This window comes from Berghia stephanieae, chromosome 15, assembly GCF_034508935.2.
Source record: "Berghia stephanieae isolate SIO BIC M18660-M18661 chromosome 15, UCSD_Bste_1.3, whole genome shotgun sequence".
Taxonomy (NCBI): domain Eukaryota; kingdom Metazoa; phylum Mollusca; class Gastropoda; order Nudibranchia; family Aeolidiidae; genus Berghia; species Berghia stephanieae.
The window spans coordinates 4,652,848-4,677,872 of NC_088374.1; the positions used below are offsets into that span (position 1 = coordinate 4,652,848).

Below are 25,025 nucleotides of genomic sequence, written 5' to 3' on the forward strand. Positions count from 1 at the left end.
CATACAGACTCACACTCGCACGCAACCGCATCACAACACTAAGTCAGTTTAACCTGAAGTCCGACAATTTCCATAGGAGGGACTTGCACCTCTGACTTGGGGTCAAATTCCACAAGGTCACCAGTCAAGGTCAAGGACGTCCACTTGCTTTGCTTCACCGTCAGATCTGTGAAGAGTTTCTCCAGAACAATCTGTGGAAATGAAGTCATGTATCAGTAAGACAATCAAAATCATGAAACAGTAAGACATTCCAAGCCATGGAACAGAAATAAATTCCAAGCCATGTGAGACATTCCAAGGCATGTAACAGTAAGCCATTCCAAGCCATGAAACAGTAAGACATTCCAGATTCCAAGCCATGTAACAGTAAGACATTACAAACCATGTAACAGTAAGACATTACAAGCCATGTAACAGTAAGACATTCCAGATTCCAAGCCATGTAACAGTAAGACATTCCAGATTCCAAGCCATGTAACAGTAAGACATTACAAACCATGTAACAGTAAGACATTACAAGCCATGTAACAGTAAGACATTACAAGCCATGTAACAGTAAGACATTCCAGATTCCAAGCCATGTAACAGTAAGACATTACAAGCCATGTAACAGTAAGACATTCCAGATTCCAAGCCATGTAACAGTAAGACATTACAAGCCATGTAACAGTAAGACATTCCAGATTCCAAGCCATGTAACAGTGAGACATTACAAGCCATGTATCAGTAAGACATTACAAGCCATGTAACAGTAAGACATTCCAAGCCATGTAACAGTAAGAATTACAAGCAATGTAACAGTAAGCCATTACAAGCCATGTAACAGTAAGACATTACAAGCCAAGTAACAGTAAGACATTACAAGCCATGTGACAGTAAGACATTACAAGCCATGTAACAGTAAGACATTACAAGCCAAGTAACAGTAATACATTCCAAGCCACGTAACAGTAAGAATTACAAGCAATGTAACAGTAAGCCATTACAAGCCATGTAACAGTAAGACATTACAAGCCATGTAACAGTAAGACATTCCAAGCCATGTAATAAACATCAAATAAAAAAAATAAAAATTAATCTATATTTAAATAAATAAATAAACTCGCTCTTTATAGACCATATTATAAATAGTATCGACTACCGGAAGCCACAAATAAATCTGATATGACTCAGTCAGATCATATCATGATGAGCTCCCTACATGAACCACGGCTTGTATCAAACAAACAAACTAACAAACAAACACACAAACAAACATGAGAATTTATAGAGTGTAATATCCACTAAACATGCTCAAATCAAACACACACACACACACACACACACACACACACACACACACACCACTTAAGACGATTCAGACAGCTGACACATATATAAATGACAATGTGAAATTGAATGCAAGCTTGAATTTAGTATACGAAAACAGATAAAAATGGACGTTTCGAGTTTCCCCTGCTACCATAGTATTCGTCTCACAACATTCACCAGCAAGATATAACGTAAAGTAAAAAGTTTAAAAAAAAAAAAAAAAAGTAGTCATTCAGATTCAGAGCCATTGGGCTCATGGAGCCGGAGTTTATCCCGGTTTCTATAGATAGTTCGAAGATGACGTCACTCAGGTCTTTGTTGTTGTTTTTGGCCATCCATGTTTATGAGTAATGCTCACTGAACTGTTTTAACCCGACTATAAACGTTCATGGATACACACAGTTTTGTGTGTTGGTTCGTTATACTTCCGGATGGCAATGTTGTGAGTTTCTTAGCCAAGCGCATACTATCTATAGCATGAAACGGACAATGGCAATTGAAAGTCTATCGCAAAGTACTTTCCGCCAAATCAAACAGACTCAGCCACCCACTCCACTGCTGGGTGGACAGGGGGGAGGGAGGGGGGGGTCAGCTAAAGTGCGGCTATGTGGTCTAGTGGTAGGACACTTGCTTTTGGATCGGAAGCTCCTGGGTTCGAGCCTCGCGCTCGGCGCATAGTTGAGTCCTTGGAAAAGGCTCTTTACTCACATTCTCTCACCGTACTCAGGTGTAAAATGAGTACCTGGCCGTTAATAGCGTTGTCTTTGTCCGAAAAATTGTAATATTGCCTAATAGGCATCATGTCCCGTCCTACATGTTAAATGTTGCTGTTGACCAGGGACCCCTTGTAAAGGGCTTTGAGCACATTTAGTGGATATTGCACTATATAAAAGCTCAATAAAGATTTTGACTCCACCCGGGATCGATCTCGGTCCCTTTGTGTGTGAAGCGAGTGCTCTACCAACTGAGCTATCGGGTCCCCCAGGCGCAACGTATGAACACACAAAACGGCGTGAAAACTTCCATCGTTTCTAGTCTGATTGATAGAATTTTAGTGAGAACTACTAAAACAATAATAATAATAATATATCTTTATTGTCCCCAAAAAAGTGGCAATTTGTCATTTGGTTACACATTTATAACAATACAATATTGACATAGACACACTCACACAAGATGCACACTAGTAACATAGTAGATATCATTAAAAAAAATTTTTAAAAAACCAAAAAAAAAAACTGGCATCTACAACAACACCATCATCATCATCATCACCATCTTCATCATCATCAACAATCCCAAAGAGCTGAGTGACGTCCATTTCCGTTCGTTCTATATTCCATCAACGGTATTCTGCAATCGGTGGGGACAGAAACACACACATAGAAAACAGACAAATAGACAAACACTGCCCAACTATGGAATAGCCTCCCAGCTGAAGTGGCTGAAAACGGTTGCCAACATGCCTTCAAGCGATTTCTAGAATTCACAACGTGACTTTTTAATCTATGTTTTTTTAAAAATTAGTTTTAACAAGTTCACAATGTTAAACCCTACAAACTGTGGAGTGATCCTCGACAATATTGAAGGTTTCCACAAGACGAAGAAGAAGAAGAAGAAGAAGAAGAAGAAGAAGAAGAAGAAGAAGAAGAAGAAGAAGAAGAAGAAGAAGAAGAAGAAGAAGAAGAAGAAGAAGAAGAAGAAGAAGAAGAAGAAGAAGAAGAAGAAGAAGAAGAAAAGAAGAAGAAGAAGAAGAAGAAGAAGAAGAAGAAGAAGAAGAAGAAAAAGAAGAAGAAGAAGAAGAAGAAGAAGAAGAAGAAGAAGAAGAGAAGAAAGAAAGAAGAAGAAGAAGAAGAAAGAAGAGAAGAAAGAAGAAAGAAGAAGAAGAAGAAGAAGAAGAAGAAGAAAAGAAGAAGAAGAAGAAGAAAGAAGAAGAAGAAGAAGAAGAAAGAAGAAGAAAGAAGAAGAAGAAGAAGAAAGAAGAAGAAGAAAAAAAGAAGAAGAAGAAGAAGAGAAGAAAGAAGAAGAAGAAGAAGAAGAAAGAAGAAGAAGAAGAAGAAGAAGAAGAAGAAAGAAGAAGAAGAAGAAGAGAAGAAGAAGAAGAAGAAAGAAACAAACAAATGAACAAACGGACAGATAAACAGATAGATAGACTCACAGATCCGGTGTCCTGGGAACTCTGACAGGCCAGGCTTGGAGCGGTGATGCTGCAGTCGGTCGGAAGATGTCGCAGGAGGAGGAGGGAGGTCTCTTTGGGGACCAGGCCAAGCTGAAATCGGTGGGAGAAAGGGTGGGGGTGGGAAAAGGGAGGGGGGGAGGGGGGGGGAGAGAAAACAACAAATGGGTTATCATGACACATCATAAATAAAATAAATAAATAGATAAGTAAAATAAATAAATAACCCAAAATAAAATAAATAAATAAATAAATGAATATAATAAAATAATAGATAAATAAATAAATAAATAAAATAAATATATGAATAAAAAAGTAAATTTAAATAGATAAACAAAAAATAAATAAATAGGGAATTTAATAAATAAATAAATTAATTAATTAATTAATTAAAAATAACAATAATATTATTAATAATAATCACCATCAACGCCCCCACCACCTGAGTATGGTGAGAGAATGTGAGTAAAGAGCCTTTTCCAAGGACTCAATGGTGTGCCAAACAAGGCTCCAAACCCAAGACCTTCCAATCCGAAAGCGAGTGTCTTACTACAAGACCACACACATAGCTGCATATATGTGTGGGTAACTGAGACAACCCGGAAATATGCGCAAATTTCATAAATTGAGTCATGTATACAGTGGTGTAGACCACACCTTTTTGATCATTTACCACTTTAAAATTTCTTTCTACGTCTATTAGAACCCAAGTTATGATTTTTTATCTGAATAAAAATTGTTGCTATGGGAAACACTTTATCTTTGATTTTGGTTCATATCTCGAATCAAAGCTTACCTCATCTTTTCGGGTTTTCTCAGCCAGTCTCACATATAGATTTAAACAAATCGGCTATGTGGTCTAGTGCTGTGACACTCGCTTTTGGATCGGAAGGTCCTGGGTTCGAGCCTAGCTCACTCGCTCGGCACATATAGTTGAGTCCTTGGAAAAGGCTCTTTACTCACATTCTCCCACCGTACTCAGTTGTAAAATGAGTAACTGGCCGTTAACAGCGTTGTCTCTGTCCGAAAAAATTGTAATATCGCTTTACAGGCGTCATGTACCGTCCTACATGTTAAATGTTGCTGTTGGCCAGGGACCTCTGGTAAAGTGCTTTGAGCACGTTTAGTGGATATTGCTCTGTATAAAAGCTCAATTTAATACAAAAGCCCAATTTAATACAAAAGCTCAATTTAATATAAAAGCTCAATTTAATACAAAAGCCCAATTTAATACAAAAGCCCAATTTAATACAAAAGCTCAATTTAATACAAAAGCTCAATTTAATATAAAATCTCAATTTAATATAAAAGCTCAATTTAATATAAAAGCTCAATTTAATATAAAAGCTCAATTTAATATAAAAGCTCAATTTAATATAAAAGCTCAATTTAATATAAAAGCTCAATTTAATACAAAAGCTCAATTTTATATAAAAGCCCAATTTAATATAAAAGCCCAATTTAATACAAAAGCCCAATTTAATACAAAAGCTCAATTTAATATAAAATCTCAATTTAATATAAAAGCCCAATTTAATACAAAAGCCCAATTTAATACAAAAGCTCAATTTAATACAAAAGCTCAATTTAATATAAAATCTCAATTTAATATAAAAGCCCAATTTAATACAAAAGCCCAATTTAATACAAAAGCTCAATTTAATACAAAAGCTCAATTTAAATCAATTTTACCTGTTTATCATCATCGGAATGTTTCATGAGCCTCAAATTCAACAGATGGACGTCACAGGGCAGGGGATCTTTCAACAAAGGCAGTGATGACATTAGGGCGACCGATGGCCCCTTGCCGGCCTGCGGCATGGCAAATATCGGTGTATCAGGGACAGAGAGGCCGACTGGGCCAGCAGGGAAGGGAAGCTACTCTCGGGCTGGATGTCCTGTGGTAGGAAAAGATAACTTTATTATTCAAGTGTCTATTATGCAGAATTAAGTTGAACAAAACAAATGAAGGATGATACAGTTTTTTTGTTTTGTTTTTTTTAAAAGGGTTTTACGGCAATTTCAACACATTATGTCATATCGGAGCCAGTAAAAAGGAAGAAAATGGGATAGTAAAAAGTTCTAGAATTACAATTAAAGTACCAAAGAAAAGGTGAGACAAAGGGGAATTGTTTCAAATAGGGAACAGATGTAGATTCCAAGAGCACACTAGCAAAGTACGTAGTTTGAGATCACCTAAAAGTCGAGATTTAATTTTCGGACTCCCCTTGTCCATCCTGAAGTGATTGGGTAACTGGGTCAGTTAGATCTGTTGGAAAGTGCTTTGCGATAGACTAGAATCCTATCCAAAGGGTAGCAAGCAATTGATATTGTCCAATTCACGCAATAGAAACAGGGCTAAAATCCAGCTCTGAAGGACTACATTTTTTTCCTCTATAGCTTGAAACGGCTAATAGCAATTGTTTGCTACCCCTTGGAAAAGATCTAGTCTATCGCAAAGTATGGCGCTTGGAAACACAGCACCAGTAAAAAGGAAGAAAATGGGATAGTAAGTTTTTCCTGTAACTTGAAACGGCCAAAAGCAATTGTTTGCTATCCTTTGGTTAGGAGCTATTCTATCACAAAGCACCCCCCGATCAAACAGATTCAGCCACCCTATTACTGCTGGGAGGAAAGCATGGGTACCAGCAGGAAGAAGTGCTGAAACCTGAAACTAAAATCTCGACACTTTGCCAAACCTAAAAATGTTCTTACTGAATGTGCGGCCTAAACTTTACTCTTATTTCATCACCATTTCAATACCATTATTAAATGATTACACAGCAAACTCAAAACACTGTTTGTTTGTTTTTAAGGGTTTTACAGCGCTTGCAACACATTAAGGTTATATCAGTGCCAGTAAAAAGGAAGAAAATGGGATAGTAAAAGTTCTAGAATTACAATTAAAGCACAAAAGAAAAGGTAAGAAAAAGGGGAACTGGTTGAAATAGGGAACAGATGTAGATTCCAAGAGCACACCGTCAAAGTACTTAATTTGAGATCACCTAAAAGTCTCATCCAGACACCAGCACAGGTCCCAACTAAGAGGAATAGACTCAAATGTTTACCAATCATATAATAAACTAAACATAAAACAATGCATAACAGAGAGATGATTTACAAGGAAAAAAATATCATCTCCCAAAACTATAACTAGACATTCGACTGTTTCCCTCCCAGCCAAGGAACTCTGGCAAGGGTCAGGACAAAATTAAGTAATCTCATTCCAAGACAATGACAGGAAACAATTGGAAAACGGGTATGGGGGGATAGAAGACACAGCATGTACATCCCTCTCCACTATGGGAGGTCAGGATCCCCACCCAGGATATAGGGGGATAGAAGACACAGCATGTACCTCCCTTCCCACTATGGGAGGTCAGGATCCCCACCCAGGATATAGGGGGATAGAAGACACAGCATGTACATCCCTGCCCACTATGGGAGGTCAGGATCCCCACCCAGGATATAGGGGGATAGAAGACACAGCATGTACATCCCTGCCCACTATGGGAGGTCAGGATCCCCACCCAGGATATAGGGGGATAGAAGACACAGCATGTACATCCCTGCCCACTATGGGAGGTCAGGATCCCCACCCAGGATATAGGGGGATAGAAGACACAGCATGTACCTCCCTGCCCACTATGGGAGGTCAGGATCCCCACCCAGGATATAGGGGGATAGAAGACACAGCATGTACCTCCCTGCCCACTATGGGAGGTCAGGATCCCCACCCAGGATATAGGGGGATAGAAGACACAGCATGTACCTCCCTGCCCACTATGGGAGGTCAGGATCCCCACCCAGGATATAGGGGGATAGAAGACACAGCATGTACATCCCTGCCCACTATGGGAGGTCAGGATCCCCACTCAGGATATAGGGGGATAGAAGACACAGCATGTACCTCCCTGCCCACTATGGGAGGTCAGGATCCCCACCCAGGATATAGGGGGATAGAAGACACAGCATGTACCTCCCTGCCCACTATGGGAGGTCAGGATCCCCACCCAGGATATAGGGGGATAGAAGACACAGCATGTACCTCCCTGCCCACTATGGGAGGTCAGGATCCCCACCCAGGATATAGGGGGATAGAAGACACAGCATGTACCTCCCTGCCCACTATGGGAGGTCAGGATCCCCACCCAGGATATAGGGGGATAGAAGACACAACATGTACCTCCCTGCCCACTATGGGAGGTCAGGATCCCCACCCAGGATATAGGGGGATAGAAGACACAGCCTGTATCTCCCTGCCCACTATGGGAGGTCAGGATCCCCACCCAGTCAAAACACTGTAACCCGAGGTATTTGACTTAGAGATATCGCGAAACCGGAATTCCGGCATGAACCGGAAAACTGGCACCCATGGAGGAAAGGGAGGTCAGAAAAAAAAAAATAACTTCAACTGGGGCCGATCTTGGTCCCTTTGACTGGGAAGCGAGCGGTCTAGCAACTGAGCTATTTGGGCCCCCTTCAATGCTCAAAGAGGTTTCAAATCTCAAACCCAAACATACTAAAGTCATAAAAAGAGCTTTTTTATATAGCGCAATATCCACTAAATGTGCTCAAAGCGCTTTACAAGGGGTCCCTGGCTAACAGCAACATTTAACATTTAGGACGGGACATGAAGCCCGTTAGGCGATGTTAAAAAATTTTTTTCGTACAGAGACAATGCTGTTAAACAGCCAGGCTCTCATTTTACATCTGATAAGTGAGATAATTTGAGTAAAGAGCCTTCTCCAAGGACTCAACTATGCGCCGAGCAAGGCTCGAACCCAGGACCTTCCGGTCCGAAAGCGAGTGTCATACCACTAGACCACATAGCTGCACACATAGTAGTAGTAGTAGTAGTAGTAGTAGTAGTAGTAGTAGTAGTAGTAGTAGTAGTAGTAGTAGTAGTAGTAGTAGTAGTAGTAGTAGTAGTAGTAGTAGTAGTAGTAGTAGTAGTAGTAGTAGTAGTAGTAGTAGTAGTAGTAGTAGTGGTAGTAGTAGTGGTAGCAGTAGTAGTAGTAGTAGTAGTAGTAGTAGCAGTAGTAGTAGAAGTAGTAGTAGTAGTAGTAGTAGTAATAGTAGTAGTAGTAGTCGTAGTAGTAGTAAGTAGTAGTAGTAGTAGTAGTAGTAGTAGTAGTAGTAGTAGTAGTAGTAGTAGTAGTAGCAGTAGTAGTACCCCACCAGTAGCCCCATATCTTTCTTACCTCTGGGATGGCAGTCCTTTCCTCAAACAGGATGTGATACCTGGACGGTGTGACGTGGTTGTCGGTCACCCCTTGTCCAAGACCTCGATTGTCGTCCTGGTTTAATCGGCGGTCAAACATCACGTCTAGACAGCCTGAGTGAATAAAATAAAATAAATAGAAATAAACATTTATATAAAGTCATGAATAGTCTAGACAGCAACAATAAATAAATAAAAACATTTATATAAAGTCATGAATCGTCTAGACAGCCTGAATAAATAAAATAAAATAAATAGAAATAAGCATCTATATAAAGTCACGAATCCTCTAGACCGCCCGAATAAATAAAATAAATAGATATAAACGTTTATATAAAGTCACAAATAATCTAGACAGCCGGAATAAATAAATAAAATAAATAGAAATAAGCATTTATATAAAGTCATGAATCGTCTAGACAGCCTTAGAAATAAATAAAATAAATAAATATAAACATTTATATAAAGCCACAAATCGTCTAAAAAGCAAAAATAAATAAATCAAATAAATAGACATAAACATTTATCTAAAGTCACGAATTGTCTAGACAGCCTGAATAAATAAATAAAATAAATAGATATAAACATTTATACAAAATCAAGAATCCTCTTGTTAGCCTTACAAATAAAATAAAATAAACAGATAAAAACATTTATACAAAACAATGAATCGTCTAGACAGCAACAATAAATAATTCAAATAAATAGGTATCAACATTTATATAAAGTCACGAATCGTCTAGACAGCCCGAATAATTAAAATAAATAGATATAAACCTTTATATAAAGTTACAAATCGTCTAGACAGACATCCTTACAAATAAATAAAATAAATAGATATCAACATTTATATAAAGTCACGAATCGTCTAGACAGACAGCCTTACAAATAAATAAAATAAAATAGATATAAAATCACGCCCATACCAGTGACCAGATTGGCTACCCCAGAGCTCTGCGAAGACACGATGGACACTCGATGTTTGTGGTCCTGTAGATAAGCCATGGTGGGCATAGGGTAGACGTTGCCCTGAAGGGTTAATTTCTGATGGTATTTACGACGCTGCATCTGGAACGGAAGGGAAGGGAAAGCAAAGAGTGAGTGAGTGAGTGAGTGAGTGAGTAAGTGAGTGAGTGAGTGAGTGAGTGAGTGAGTGAGTGAATCCAGGAGCATATCTACGGTCATGCGGTCTTGTGATATACAGAGCTGCCAACCTGAAATTTCAAAACTTTCCGCCAAATCTAACTGCAGAGCTGCCAACCCCATCTGATGAGAATGTGTACAATGGGACCTCAAAATGGGGGAGATTTCATAAAAATGGCTACAATCCTGAAATCTACAGAAAATAACCATTGTGAAAGTAAGAGGAAGGTATATTTACATAAAGTCACACCGCATAAGCTCGATTGCAGCAACAATGATGTTCCCAAGACTATAATCCAATCCTTTCAGAATTCTACCTCCCAGCATGAAGATCATAATTGGTCAAAAATTTATGAATATCCACTTGGTCACCAAAGTTTCTCAATAGGCTAGTAATAATATAAACAACAGCGCAACACAACATCCAATGAACAGCTATATATATGTACACTGAAAATGGGTACAGTCTTGGGGGAAATGTGTACAAGCGTACAATCGCTGAAAATGCGTACAATTCCGCATTTTTTGCGGTAGGTTGGCAGCTCTCAGACAGACTCTACCCATTCACTGCTGGGTGGACAGGGAGGTCAGATCAGAACATTTCAAAATTTCGCAGTTTCCAAGGGGAAAAAAAAAAAAAAAGAAGAAGAAAAATTCACTTTAAATAGCTTTCGAAATAAACAATTTGCTCTCAGCATGATCCAAAAATGCTCCAATATCCTGGATATAGGTTCTATAAGAAGCTAGAATTTCCTTCTGAACAAGATTTATTGAGTCATAGAGACCTATGCAGCTCCTCAGCTGGAGTAAAATATTCATATTTTTACTAATTTTCTGTAGTACTTGGTGGGGGGGAAGCATGGTTCAGAGGTACAGTCTTTGCCTCAACGATCATTGCCATAATTAATCGCTGTGGAAAAAAGGATAAACTTTAGCTCCATGGACCTCAAAACTTGAATTGACTCGACCAGAATTCCAGTAATTAAAAAAACAAAAACAACATACAGACAGGGCAAATTCGGTACCTGGAATCCGTTGATGTCAGAGTAGAAGATCCTTCCAGAGTTATCTACCCCTGTGTGTAGCCTCATTCCAACTTCCTTGTTACGAGTGCCGGTGATGTCTACCAGATTGGACACATCAATAGACAAACCGTCTTGCCCTGGCAATAGGAGAAAATTGACAAAAATAAAATGAGTACCAGGCGGAATACATGGCATTTCAACATTTTTCTTCTACAGAGAATTTTTAAAAAAGTCCTTCAGAACCATGAAGCCGGAGTTGATTCCGGTTTCTAAAGTGTGAAACGGATAATGGCAATTGCTTGCTATCTTTTGGAAAGGACGCGAGTCTATCGCAGAGTACTTCAGGTTAAGCTAAACAAATATAACGAATATGCTAATTTTGCAGGTAAAAGCCAATCTGCCATTTCATCTCTAAAAGACAATCGGCCTCTTAATAGAAAATGGCCAGATAGTCTAAGGCCAAGGTCAAATTAAGGATCCAGAATTACTGTCTCGTCGCCAAAAACAAAAAAAACGACTAATGATTATGGTCTAGCAGAATTTTATCATTTTCAGATAATTCTGTGCTAGATTATAAAGATTTAAAATTGGCTTTATGGTACAATGTTGACAAACCAATCCCATTTTTTAAAGGAATAGATAGAGAATTATAACTTGAGAGTATCAAGAGAGAGTCAAAAGTACTTCATCAATTTTTGTTGTTGATATGCTAGAATTGTGTAGAATTGTGGTCAATTTATGTTTTAAATGATCGTTTATGATAGTCAATTTTTGTATGAAATAACCGACACTTTCAGTAATATTGAACAATGCTAATCAATCTACCCATCTCCATCCTCTTCTTTGTCTTCATCATCATCATCATTATAATTTTCCTCTTCTTCTTCTCCTCCTCCTCCACCTTCCTCTTCTTCTTCTTCTTCTTCTTCTTCTTCTTCTTCTTCTTCTTCTTCTTCTTCTTCTTCTCCTCCTCCTTTTTTATCTATTCTTTCTTCCTCTCCTAAATCACCTTCAAGCATTCTTTAAAAAAAACAAAAAAACAAAACTGATGCAGCTTACCGGGGGCATTGTGAAAACGAACTGTTTGTTTGACGTACTGGGTATGGATCTGAACCTCAGACACTATGGAGCCTCTCAGGATTCGAATTAGACTGGGCTTTTGGGTGAGGAGGGGCTGTTGATAGATGGATGGATGGGTGAATGTATAGGTGGATGAGTGGTTAATGGATGTATGGATAGATGGGTGGATGTATAGATGGATGGATGGATGTATAGATAGATGGGTGGATTAATGGATGGATGGATGTATAGATGGATGGGTGGGTTAATGGATGTATGGATGGATGGATGGATGGATGTAAGATAGATGGGTGGGTTAATAGATGTATGGATGGATGGATGGATGGATGTATTGATGGATGGATGGATGTATAGATGGATGGATGGATGTATAGATAGATGGGTGGATTAATGGATGTATGGATGGATGGATGTATAGATGGATGGATGGATGTATAGATAGATGGGTGGGTTAATGGAAGTATGGACGGATGAATGGATGGGTGAATGAATGAATGGATGGGTAAGTGGGTGGGGTGGATGTATGAATGGATGTATGGTTGGATGGATGGATGGTTGGACGGTGGATGGATGGGTGGGTGGGTACTCGGCTGAATGGATGAATTGATGGAATGGATGGAGAGACAAATAAATATATAGATGATGGATGGATGGGAAATTGAATGAAAGAATGAAAGAGTAATACAAATGAAGATTGAGTGAGTGAAGGAAAAACTAAAACATTGAGAAAACACCAAAAGAAACGAGTGAAACCCCTTCCTTCCCACACCCCACCCCACCCCACCTTGGCATCACCATCAGGTAAAAACAGATACGCCCCAGACCGTTCCTTGGCCATCTTGGTCCCATACTGGATCAGCTCTATCCCAGCCTTGTAGTCCGTACCACTGGACAACACGTGGACGCTCTGGGGAAAAAAAACAAAACGATACAAGTTTGATAACTATTCACATCTAGTCGTTCTTAACGAGATGATAATCATCAACCTCCTCCTTATGCTGAGAGATGATAATAATAATAATAATAATGATATAATAATAATAATAATAATATAATAATAATAATAATAATAATAATAATAATAATAATAATAATAATAATAATAATAATAATAATAATAATAATAATAATAATAATAATAATAATAATAAATAATAATAATAATAATAATAATAAAATAATAATGATAATAATAATAATAATAATAATAATGATGATGATATGATGATGATGATGATGATGATGATGATGATGATGATGATGATAATAATAATAATAATAATAATAATAATAATAATAATGATAATAATAATAATAATAATAATATATCTTTATATTGTCCTCAAAAAAGTGGCAATTTGTCATTTGGTTACACATTTATAACAATACAATATTGACATAGACACACTCACACAAGATGCACACTAGTAACATGGTAGTTATCGGGATTAAAAAAAAACAAAACAAAAAAAACCCGGATGGTTGGACGGGTGGATGGATGGATGGATGGATGGATAGATGGGTGGGTAATTGGATGGTTTTCCTTGTAAATCATCTCTCTGTTGTGAGGTCTGTAACTTCCAATGATTTTGAAGATTCCACATAACACAGGATTTATTCTTTCATTGGAGATGTGAGACTATTCCACCACCTCAATGCCGATGGTATGAACGAGTACAAGTGGACATCCACTCCTGAGTGGGGAACCATAAACTTGGATGGCTTCCTCTTATTTGGTTGAACATCACCGATGGGTAATTTCACTTAGTCATTTAGGCCTTTGCAGAATAGTTACTATACACATAAAACGTTTAATAAACGAAAAAAAAAAAAATGGGTGCGTACGATTAAATACAGTAAGTATCTACAATATGTATCAGTACATACGATTATACACAGTAAGTGTCTACAATTCATATCAGTGCATACGATTATATACAGTCAGTGTCTATAATTCATACGGGTGCATACGATTGCATACAGTCAGTGTCTACAATTCATATCAGTACAAACGATTATACACAGTAAGTGTCTACAATTCATATCAGTACATACGATTATACACAGTAAGTGTCTACAATTCATATCAGTGCATACGATTACATACAGTCAGTGTCTAATTCATACGGGTACATACGACAATATACAGTCAGTGTCTACAATTCATACGGGTGCATACGATTACATACAGTCAGTGTCTACAATTCATACGGGTGCATACGATTACATACAGTCAGTGTCTACAATATGTATCAGTGCGTACGATTACATACAGTCCGTGTCTACAATTCATACGGGTGCATATGATTACATACAGTCAGTGTCTACAATTCGTACGGGTGCATACGATTATATACAGTCAGTGTCTACAATTCATACGGGTGCATACGATTACATACAGTCAGTGTCTACAATTCATACGGGTGCATACGATTACATACAGTCAGTGTCTACAATTCATACGGGTGCATATGATTACATACAGTCAGTGTCTACAATTCATACAGGTGCATATGATTACATACAGTCAGTGTCTACAATTCATACAGGTGCATATGATTACATACAGTCAGTGTCTACAATTCATACGGGTGCATACGATTACATACAGTCAGTGTCTACAATTCATATGGGTGCATACGATTACATACAGTCAGCGTCTACAATTCATACGGGTGCATACGATTACATACAGTCAGTGTCTACAATTCACACAGGTGCATACGACTACATACAGTCAGCGTCTACAATTCATACAGGTGAATACGATTACATACAGTCAGCGTCTACAATTCATACAGGTGAATACGATTACATACAGTCAGCGTCTACAATTCATACAGGTGAATACGATTACTTACAGTCAGCGTCTACAATTCATACAGGTGAATACGATTACATACAGTCAGCGTCTACAATTCATACAGGTGAATACGATTACATACAGTCAGCGTCTACAATTCATACAGGTGAATACGATTACATACAGTCAGCGTCTACAATTCATACAGGTGAATACGATTACATACAGTCAGTGTCTACAAACGTCTCGTCAGTGTGACAATCAATCCAATCGTTACCTGAAGCATTCCAGATGATCCAGAGAAGGTGGCCTTGAGGAACTTGGTCTCAAGGTCAAAGTCAGACGTGCTGGATTCGGGCTGGATCTCAAATGGACCTCTGGAAGGAAAACAAAGAGTGTGTGAGAGTGAGTGTGTGTGTGTGTGGGGGGGGGGAGGGGGGGAGTGTGGGTGGGTATGTGTGTGTGCGTGTGTGGGGGGGGGGGAGTGTGGGTGGGTATGAGTGTGTGTGTGTGGGGGGGGGGGGAGTGTGGGTGGGTATGTGTGTGTGTGTGTGGGAGAGGGGGGGGGGGTGTGGGTGGGTGGATGTGTGTGTGTGGGGGGGTATGAGTGTGTGTGTGTGTGGGGGAGGGAGTGTGGGTGGGTATGTGTGTGTGTGTGGGGGGGGGTGTGGGTGGGTATGAGTGTGTGTGTGTGGGGGGGGTATGAGTGTGTGTGTGGGGGGGAGTGTGGGTGGGTATGAGTGTGTGTGTGGGGGGGGGAGTGTGGGTGGGTATGTGTGTGTGTGTGGGGGGGGGAGTGTGGGTGGGTATGTGTGTGTGTGTGGGGGGGGGAGTGTGGGGGGGTATGAGTGTGTGTGTGGGGGGAGAGTGTGGGTGGGTATGTGTGTGTGTGGGGGGGTGTGGGTGGGTATGAGTGTGTGTGTGGGGGGGGGAGTGTGGGTGGGTATGTGTGTGTGTGGGGGGGGGAGTGTGGGTGGGTATGTGTGTGTGTGGGGGGGGAGTGTGGGTGGGTATCAGAGTGTGTGTGTGTGTGGGGGGGGGGAGTGTGGGTGGGTATGTGTGTGTGGGTGTCTGACTAATATGCTGCTAGCTGCTTTGAGTGAAGGAATGAATGAATGAATGGATGAATGTTTGGATGGATGAATGAATGAATGAACGAATAAATGAATGAACGGATGAATGAATGAATGAATGAATGGATAAATAGGTGGATGAATGAATGGATGAATGAATGAATGGATGAATGAATTGATTAATGGATGAATGAATGGATTAACGATTGAGTGAATGAATAAATGAATGAAGGAATGGATGAATAAACGAATGAATGAATGAATGATTAAATGAATGAATCAATGAATGAATGATTAAATGAATGAATCAATGAATCAATCAAACGGCAGCCAAAACACTCACCCTTCCACCGTTTTTAGCCTCCTCCCCTCTAAGTCTGACAGAGGCAAAATGATTCAATGTATCTTGGCCGTTTTCCACGGGCCGTACGGTGTACACGGCCAGAGACAGACCCGTCATCTCAGCAACAAACGACACCTGACGACAACAAATACAATCAATTTCATCAGAAATGCCTTATCTCACTGAACCCTAACCCCTACCTATACGCTGTCCACTTTCACAGGAGATTGACCGCAAGAAAAAATAGAAAAATACTAAGTTAAATTAGACTACATGGCCCAACTCGATTACACATCATAAAGAAATTAAAGACAGTAGCATTGGTAATATGAATATAATTTGTTACTCAGAGAAAGAAAAAAAAGTAAATAATGATGGGGTAAAAAAAATATGAACCCACTCGAAATTTAAGATCATCTCAGTCCCAACTTCTGAAAGTTACCACCTCAAAATCCACTTTCGGTGAAAAAGCCTTTTCATTCATAGCTCCACGCCTATGGAACGCACTTAGTCCTCGGACAAAGTCCTGTGAAAATTTATCATCTTTCAGGAAATGTCTGAAGACTGAGTTATTCCGTTCCGCGAGGCTTATTTTTCATAAAATAGATGTTGCTTAGATTTTGTTTTTGTATGCATGCTTATTATGTATCATGTAGTGTCGTGATTTTTAATTTTGTTGTTTTTAAACATTTTAATTTTTATTATGTAAAGCGCCGCAGAGCACGATTAACGTGGATGTTTAGGCGCTATATAAATTCATTATTTACTATTACTAAAAGCAATAATTATAATTAAAAAAAACCCAAAAACATGAGCTTTTTATATAGCACAATATCCACTTAATGTGCTCAAAGCGTTTTACAGATTGTGTTACCTTGTAGCGGTCAGTGGCCACTTGACCATTGTCCAGCCAGTAGGGATCCACCTGACTATGGATGACCTTCCCATCTTTGTCCTTGACCTCCACGAATGGCGAGCTGACCCAGATCGTGACCACTTCCACCCTGGACTGGGCCAGTGAGTTGTAAAGAAGGACAGATCTGAACGGTGGGAGGGATCAGAGATAGGGGAAAGAAAAAAATTAAAAGTCGGAATAAAGTTGATGTCGCCCAGCTCTTTGGTACTGTTTTTAGACAGACATTTCAATGAAACAGTAACACACCACTTGCTTGAATGTCAACCACTTGAATATCTGAGATGCAGCACATTCCTCCCAGCAAATCCAAGCATCAGTAACAAATTGTATGATAACCTGGAACAACTACAAAATGACTTCTACATCATGGCACAAGACCAAAGGGCTGGAGCTCAGGTGGTCGCTGGTTTGGATAAGTAAGTAAGTAAGTAAGTAAGTAAGTAAGTAAGTAAGTAAGTAAGTAAGTAAGTAAGTAAGTAAGAAAGAAAGAAAGTAAGTAAGTAAGTAAGTAAGTAAGTAAATTGTAGCCGACAGACCTGCCAACCCTTCACATTCCAAAAGTGGAATCAGAACGTCAGAAAATAGGAATTTGAGACAAAAAAATAGGAATTTTTCAACAATGGAAAATTAATTCTGTATCAAAATGACCACCAACTTTGCAACCAAAATACATAAAGACGATATTCAAGCACAGCTAATGGAATGGGGAAAGAGGAAAGGAGTGCAATTAATTTTCCTACTTACCTCCCTTTTGGAAATCTTTTTTTATTCTTTAATTCACCTTTTTAACCCCCTATTTTTTTTTCTTACTACCACCAGCATCATTTTTTTGAAAAGCGTACTTAAAGAGACAATGGGGGAATAGTGGACAAGAAAGAGTGAAAATAGGAAATGATTTCACCAAAAGTATAAGGGTTGGCAGGCATGCATTTAAATCATATCAGCACCAGTAAAAAGGAAGAAAAAGGAGTAGTAAAAAGTTCTAGAATTACAATTAAAGCACTCTCTCTCTCTCTCTCTCTCTCTCTCTCTCTCTCTCTCTCTCTCTCTCTCTCTCTCTCTCTCTCTCTCTTGTTTTGTTTTTAAGGGTTTTACGGCGCTTGCAACACATTAAGGTCATATCAGCACCAGTAAAAAGGAAGAAAAAGGATTAGTAAAAAGTTCTAGAATTACGATTAAAGCACCAAAGAAAAGGTAAGACAAAGGGGAATTGGTTCAATTAGGGAACAGATGTAGATTTCAAGAGTACACTATCAGTGTACTTAGTTTGAGATCACCTAAAAGTCTCACCCAGACACAAGCACAGATCTCCACTAAGAGGAAAACACTGAAATGTTTACAAATCATATTATAATATGTAAATAAAACATAATATTGGGATAGCTCAGTTGGTTGTGCGACTGCTCTCTCTCTCTCTCTCTCTCTCTCTCTCTCTCTCTCTCTCTCTCTCTCTCTCTCTCTCTCTCTCTCTCTGCCAGGCAGAGGGTGTTGTATCAATTGGATCCTGAGTTTGGCACTGACCCCGTGACTTTTTATTCCCTGCTTTCATCTGGCACTTCTCCATCCATAAAATATATTTCTCTTCTCCATCCAAACCCTATATTTCCTTCAATGTTGGTGTTGTTAGTGTTGTGCGAGTTGTAGCAATCGGTCTCCAGCGAGGAATTTCAGGAGTGGGACGTGGGCGCTCTATATTCACATTATATTTACGTATATATCATTTACGTACCACATTATATTTACGTATATATCATTTACATACCACATTATATTTACGTATATATCATTTACGTACCACATTATATTTACGTATATATCATTTACGTACCACATTATATTTACGTATATATCATTTACGTACCACATTATATTTACGTATATATCATTTACATACCACATTATATTTACGTATATATCATTTACGTACCACATATTTACGTATATATCATTTACGTACCACATATTTACGTATATATCATTTACGTACCACATATTTACGTATATATCATTTACGTACCACATATTTACGTATATATCATTTACGTACCACATTATATTTACGTATATATCATTTACGTACCACATTATATTTACGTATATATCATTTACGTACCACATTATATTTACGTATATATCATTTACGTACCACATTATATTTACGTATATATCATTTACGTACCACATTATATTTACGTATATATCATTTACGTACCACATTATATTTACGTATATATCATTTACATACCACATTATATTTACGTATATATCATTTACGTACCACATTATATTTACGTATATATCATTTACGTACCACATTATATTTACGTATATATCATTTACGTACCACATTATATTTACGTATATATCATTTACGTACCACATTATATTTACGTATATATCATTTACGTACCACATATTTACGTATATATCATTTACGTACCACATTATATTTACGTATATATCATTTACATACCACATATTTACGTATATATCATTTACGTACCACATTATATTTACGTATATATCATTTACGTACCACATTATATTTACGTTATATTCATTTACGTACCACATTATATTTACGTATATATCATTTACGTACCACATTATATTTACGTATATTATGTTTATGTATGTATCATTGTCAGCATTGTATACGTCTGTACAAAAATTTCCTTTTGGATGAATAAAGTACATTATCATTCAGTGCTGATGGTGACAAAAAGGGAAAAAGGAGGAAAATTATGAGTGGTTTTCTTTACGCCACATGTTTACTTCACTAACCCCCATTTTTAGAGCCATTGAGATGATTAACTATCTTCTGGATAGTGGGGAAGCTGCACCAGTTTGTTCCACTACACATCAAATCTCTCAAAGCCAGAAAATTTGATTGAGGAAAATGTCACATTTTAAAGGAGGAAATTCCTCCTCTGACACAAACATCGCTGATTTCCGAGGATCCGAGGAAAACCATCAGCACTGATTATTATCATTATTATCATATTACACGTCCTACAGACCTAAGAGTCTGCTCCACAGATGCTGTTGGAGTGGGTTGGGTGTTGGAGCGACAAGTTATGATGATTGATTTCACATCACTTTTATATAGCGCAATACCCACTTAACGTGCTCAAAGCGCTTTACAAGGGGTCCCTGGTCAACAGCAACATTTAACATGTAGGACGAGACATGACGCCTGTTAGGCGATATTACAATTTTTCGGACAAAGACAACGCTGTTAACGGCCAGGTACTCATTTTACACCTGAGTACGGTGAGAGAATGTGAGTAAAGAGTCTTTTCCAAGGACTCAACTATGCGTCGAGCGAGACTCAAACCCAGTACCTTCCGATCATACCACTAGACCACAAAGCAGCACATGATACATGTGCCTGCTCCACACTATTTTTTTCTGAATTTTATTCAGATCCACCGATGGTACTTTTAGATTATAGACAAACCGACCGAACCCGGGAACTCACTTTGTTTGGCTGCCCAGGATAAGAATAGGCCGGGATGGGAGGCCGTCATGGCTGGCCCTTATCTTGTCCTGGAAGGAAGGAGAACAGGGAGGGGGTGGTGGAAGGGGGGGGTGGAAGGGTTAGAGGTGGTGTTGGAGGGATGAGAGGGAGGGGGAGGGGAGAGTAAATGACAAACCAGGATATATAAGTCAGTCAACGTTTTCAGGGCTTCAGGTCATATTTTTTTTTAATTTAAAAAAAAAAATTAAATGAAATAAATAAAATTCCCTCCAAGGGAAGACGGTCAAAACATACAAGAACAGCTGCCAACATGCACAAATGGGGGCTCCAAGAATCACCAACATGCCCAAAGTGCAACCAAGCACCACAAGATGCAAACCACCTCGTACTAGATTGCCCAGAGACAAAACTTGAAGGGGGATTTGAAACCATCAACAAATGTGATGATGACTTCAGAACCTGGATTGATACCTTAAACATAGAAGTGTAGCCGAACGATACTACTACTACTACTATTCCAAGGGAAGACTGGAATAATCCAGGCATCAGCCACAGTGCAGCACCGCAAGGGCAAGGTGACTTGCTCAAGGCCACACAGCGCAGCGGGTAATCAAACTAGATAACTTTCCGGTAAGAAAGCAAAGACCATACAGCTGAGTCACGATGCCCAATACAGCCTGTCAGGCCCATCACCACAAATTAAAATTATTTTTTTTTAAAAGTTGAGCTTTTATATGCGCAATATCCACTAAACTTGCTCAAAATGCTTTACAAGGGGTCCTGAGACAACAGCAATAGGGAATGAGATTAGCGTCCCTTGATTGGACGTCACCCATAGTCTGCGACGTCACCGGCGGAAAAGTTATTAGAGAGAGAACGTCATGTTGGTTGTGCGCCTGCGTCTCTCGTCCTCGCTTCCGGTGAAAGCGGCTTGAGACACTTCAAAACCAAATTGACATTCTCTCTGTAAGGTGACGTCCAATCAAGGGATGCTACTCTTCCGCTAATCTCATTCCCTATACGTAACACGATGTAGAATGAGACATGAGGACGATATCATAACAATTTGGTTTTTATTCGGACAGCAGAGACAAAGCTGTTAATGGCCAGGTACTCCTTTTTACACCTGAATTGAGTGTCAAGTGAGTGCTCTACTAACTGAGCCAATGGGACCCCCAACTAGACAATTGAGTGTAAATTGAAAGTTCTACCACCTGAGCCAATGGGACCTCCAACTAGACAATCTATGGGACCCCAACTAGACAATCTACACCTGAATTGAGTGCTCTACCACCTGAGCCAATGGGACCTCCAACTAGACAATCTATGGGACCCCCAACTAGACAATCTATGGGACCCCCAACTAGACAATCTATGGGACCCCCAACTAGACAATCTATGGGACCCCCAACTAGACAATCTATGGGACCCCAACTAGACAATCTATGGGACCCCCAACTAGACAATCTATGGGACCTCCAACTAGACAATCTATGGGACCCCAACTAGACAATCTACACCTGAATTGAGTGCTCTACCACCTGAGCCAATGGGACCTCCAACTAGACAATCTATGGGACCCCAACTAGACAATCTATGGGACCCCCAACTAGACAATCTATGGGAACCCCAACTAGACAATCTATGGGACCCCCAACTAGACAATCTATGGGACCCCCAACTAGACAATCTATGGGACCTCCAACTAGACAATCTATGGGACCCCCAACTAGACAATCTACACCTGAATTGAGTGCTCTACCACCTGAGCCAATGGGACCTCCAACTAGACAATCTATGGGACCCCCAACTAGACAATCTATGGGACCCCCAACTAGACAATCTATGGGAACCCCAACTAGACAATCTATGGGACCCCCAACTAGACAATCTATGGGACCCCCAACTAGACAATCTATGGGACCCCCAACTAGACAATCTATGGGAACCCCAACTAGACAATCTATGGGAACCCCAACTAGACAATCTATGGGACCCCCAACTAGACAATCTATGGGACCCCAACTAGACAATCTATGGGACCCCCAACTAGACAATCTATGGGACCCCCAACTAGACAATCTATGGGACCCCCAACTAGACAATCTATGGGACCCCCAAATAGACAATCTATGGGACCCCAACTAGACAATCTATGGGACCCCAACTAGACAATCTATGGGACCCCCAACTAGACAATCTATGGGAACCCCAACTAGACAATCTATGGGACCCCCAACTAGACAATCTATGGGACCCCCAACTAGACAATCTATGGGACCACCAACTAGACAATCTATGGGACCCCCAACTAGACAATCTATGGGACCCCCAACTAGACAATCTAACTGCACTGTTATCTTTTCTTCTTCTTCCCCCTATAAAACAGGGTTGCCAATTGGATTCAGTAGTCTGATGTCACGCCGCCCGGCAACGGTGGCCATCTTGGTTCTAAACAAAGAAAATCATTACTTTTCATTCTTCATGCTGGCTAGAACTTTTCATATGCCTTGTGATCAGAATGTGTAAAAGTCAAAACATGATCAAATTTATGGCGTTTTTTTCTCCTCCAGATATTTATGCTCGCCCGGGAAATATTTCTTACGGGCGTCCGCCATTGTTCCGATAGTTTAGAGTCAGTGTTACTAAGTTACTATGTGTCATAAGGAAGGAAGTGACGTTACGACAGTTGAAGAGTATTAAGGCTGCAAACAGTTACCGAACTTTAACACAAACACACAGACCGACCCTTTCCGAGTGCTGAACTCCGCATTACGTACAAAAATACCAAAACACGGTACGTTTAGGGCTCAAAACCCTTCTTCAGCCAGCAACAAAAAAAAACAAAAAAAAAAACAATAAAGACATAAATATATTACTAAATTCTGGAATTTAGTCATGTATTTTATATTGTAAAGTGCCCAGAGCTCGTGTTGTGCACGAGAATGAGCGCTATATAAATGTGTATTATTATTATTATTATTATTATTATGTATTTATGTCTTTATTATTTTTTTGTTGTCATTGGCTGGAAAAGGGGTTTTGAGTCCGAAACATTCCGTGTTTAGTATTTGGTTCTTTTTTTTTTTTTTTTTTTTTTTTTTTTTAAGCTGATATATTCATTTTTTTTGTTTGTTTATTACTCTTTACAGTCCAGTCCACAGCTTCTAGAAGACGAGTATCGCATTATGTACATACTCTTTCCCGTTTAGCTGATGATTCTGGAATCTAGTAATGTATTTATGTCTTTATTGGTTTTTTTTTGTTGTTGTCATTGGCTGGAAAAGGGGTTTTGAGTCCGAAACATTCCGTGTTTAGTATTTGGTTCTTTTTTTTTTTTAAGCTGTTACATTCATTTTTATTTTTAAGCTGTTATATCCATATTTTTTTAAGCTGTTACATTAATTTTTTTTAAAGCTGTTACATTCATATTTTTTTTGTTTATTACTCTTTACAGTCCACAGCTTCTAGAAGACGAGTATCGCATTATGTACATACTCTTTCCCGTTTAGCTGATGATTGGAAAATATACTGAGGGTTTATAACTTGAGCTTTTATATAGCGCAATATCCACTAAACGTGCTCAAAGCGCTTTACAAGGAGTCCCTGACCAACAGCAGCACATAACATGTAGGACGAGACACGACGCCAGTCAGGCGATATTACAAATTTTTGGGACAGAGACAACGCTGTTAACGGCCAGGTACTCATTTTACACCTGAGTACAGTGAGAGAATGTGAGTAAAGAGCCTTCTCCAAGGACTCAACTATGCGCTGAGCGAGGCTCGAACCCAGGACTTCCGATCCGAAAGTGAGTCATACCACTAGACCACATAGCCGCATAACATACCCAATAACGGATATACGGGGTCTCCTAATAGCTCAGTTGGTAGAGCACTCGCTTCACGCGCAAAGGGACCAAGATAGATCCTAGGTGCAGTCGAGACTTTTTCTCTTTCTGACCCCTCTGTCCACCCAGTAGTGAATGGGTAGCTGAGTCTGTTAGATTTGTCGGAAAGTACTTTGCGATAGACTAGCGTCCTATCCAAAGGATAGCAAGCAATTTCTATTGTCCGTTTCACGCTATAGAAACAGGGATAAACTCCGGCTCCATGTCCCCAATGGTTTTGAAGGACTACTATGGAATAACGTATATAGATAGTATGCAGATGACGTCACTCAGGCCTTTGTTATTGTTTTTGCCATCCGCGTTTGTGAGTTGTTCTCACTAAACTGTATTAACCAGACTATAAAAGTTCATGGTTACACAGAGTTTGTGTGTTGGTCCGTTATACTTCCGGATGGCAATGTTGTGAACTCCTTGGCCAAGCGCATTCTATCTATATGGAAAATAGACACTTAGATAACCACACCTCTCGGACAGTCATCATAATGTAAACAATGGCAGTGATTGGTTGACACAGAAAACTACACAGGATTTACTATCGAT

The 25,025-nt window shown here is 39.2% G+C and overlaps 2 protein-coding genes across 2 annotated transcripts in view; both read right to left on the bottom strand.

Moving 5' to 3' along the window:
• Positions 1-38: 38 nt before the first annotated feature.
• LOC144960746 (alpha-mannosidase 2x-like) lies at positions 39-5,272 on the bottom strand. The gene is made up of 3 exons (XM_078894039.1): positions 5,180-5,272; positions 3,470-3,580; positions 39-191 (listed from the first exon to the last, which is right to left on the bottom strand). Exons 1-3 carry the CDS (start codon positions 5,270-5,272, stop codon positions 39-41), a joined length of 357 nt encoding a protein of 118 aa, XP_078750165.1.
• Positions 3,470-25,025, bottom strand: part of LOC144960747 (alpha-mannosidase 2x-like) — a 33,809-nt gene continuing 12,253 nt past the window's right edge. The window contains exons 9-19 of the mRNA XM_078894040.1: positions 20,576-20,643; positions 17,053-17,218; positions 16,187-16,313; positions 15,040-15,137; positions 12,744-12,866; positions 11,939-12,053; positions 10,880-11,016; positions 9,638-9,779; positions 8,692-8,825; positions 5,180-5,385; positions 3,470-3,580 (exon numbers count right to left, since the gene is read on the bottom strand). Coding sequence (XP_078750166.1) covers positions 5,272-5,385; positions 8,692-8,825; positions 9,638-9,779; positions 10,880-11,016; positions 11,939-12,053; positions 12,744-12,866; positions 15,040-15,137; positions 16,187-16,313; positions 17,053-17,218; positions 20,576-20,643 — 1,224 coding nt within the window. The 3' untranslated portion in view covers positions 3,470-3,580; positions 5,180-5,271. The remainder of the gene's footprint in view (positions 3,581-5,179; positions 5,386-8,691; positions 8,826-9,637; positions 9,780-10,879; positions 11,017-11,938; positions 12,054-12,743; positions 12,867-15,039; positions 15,138-16,186; positions 16,314-17,052; positions 17,219-20,575; positions 20,644-25,025) is intronic.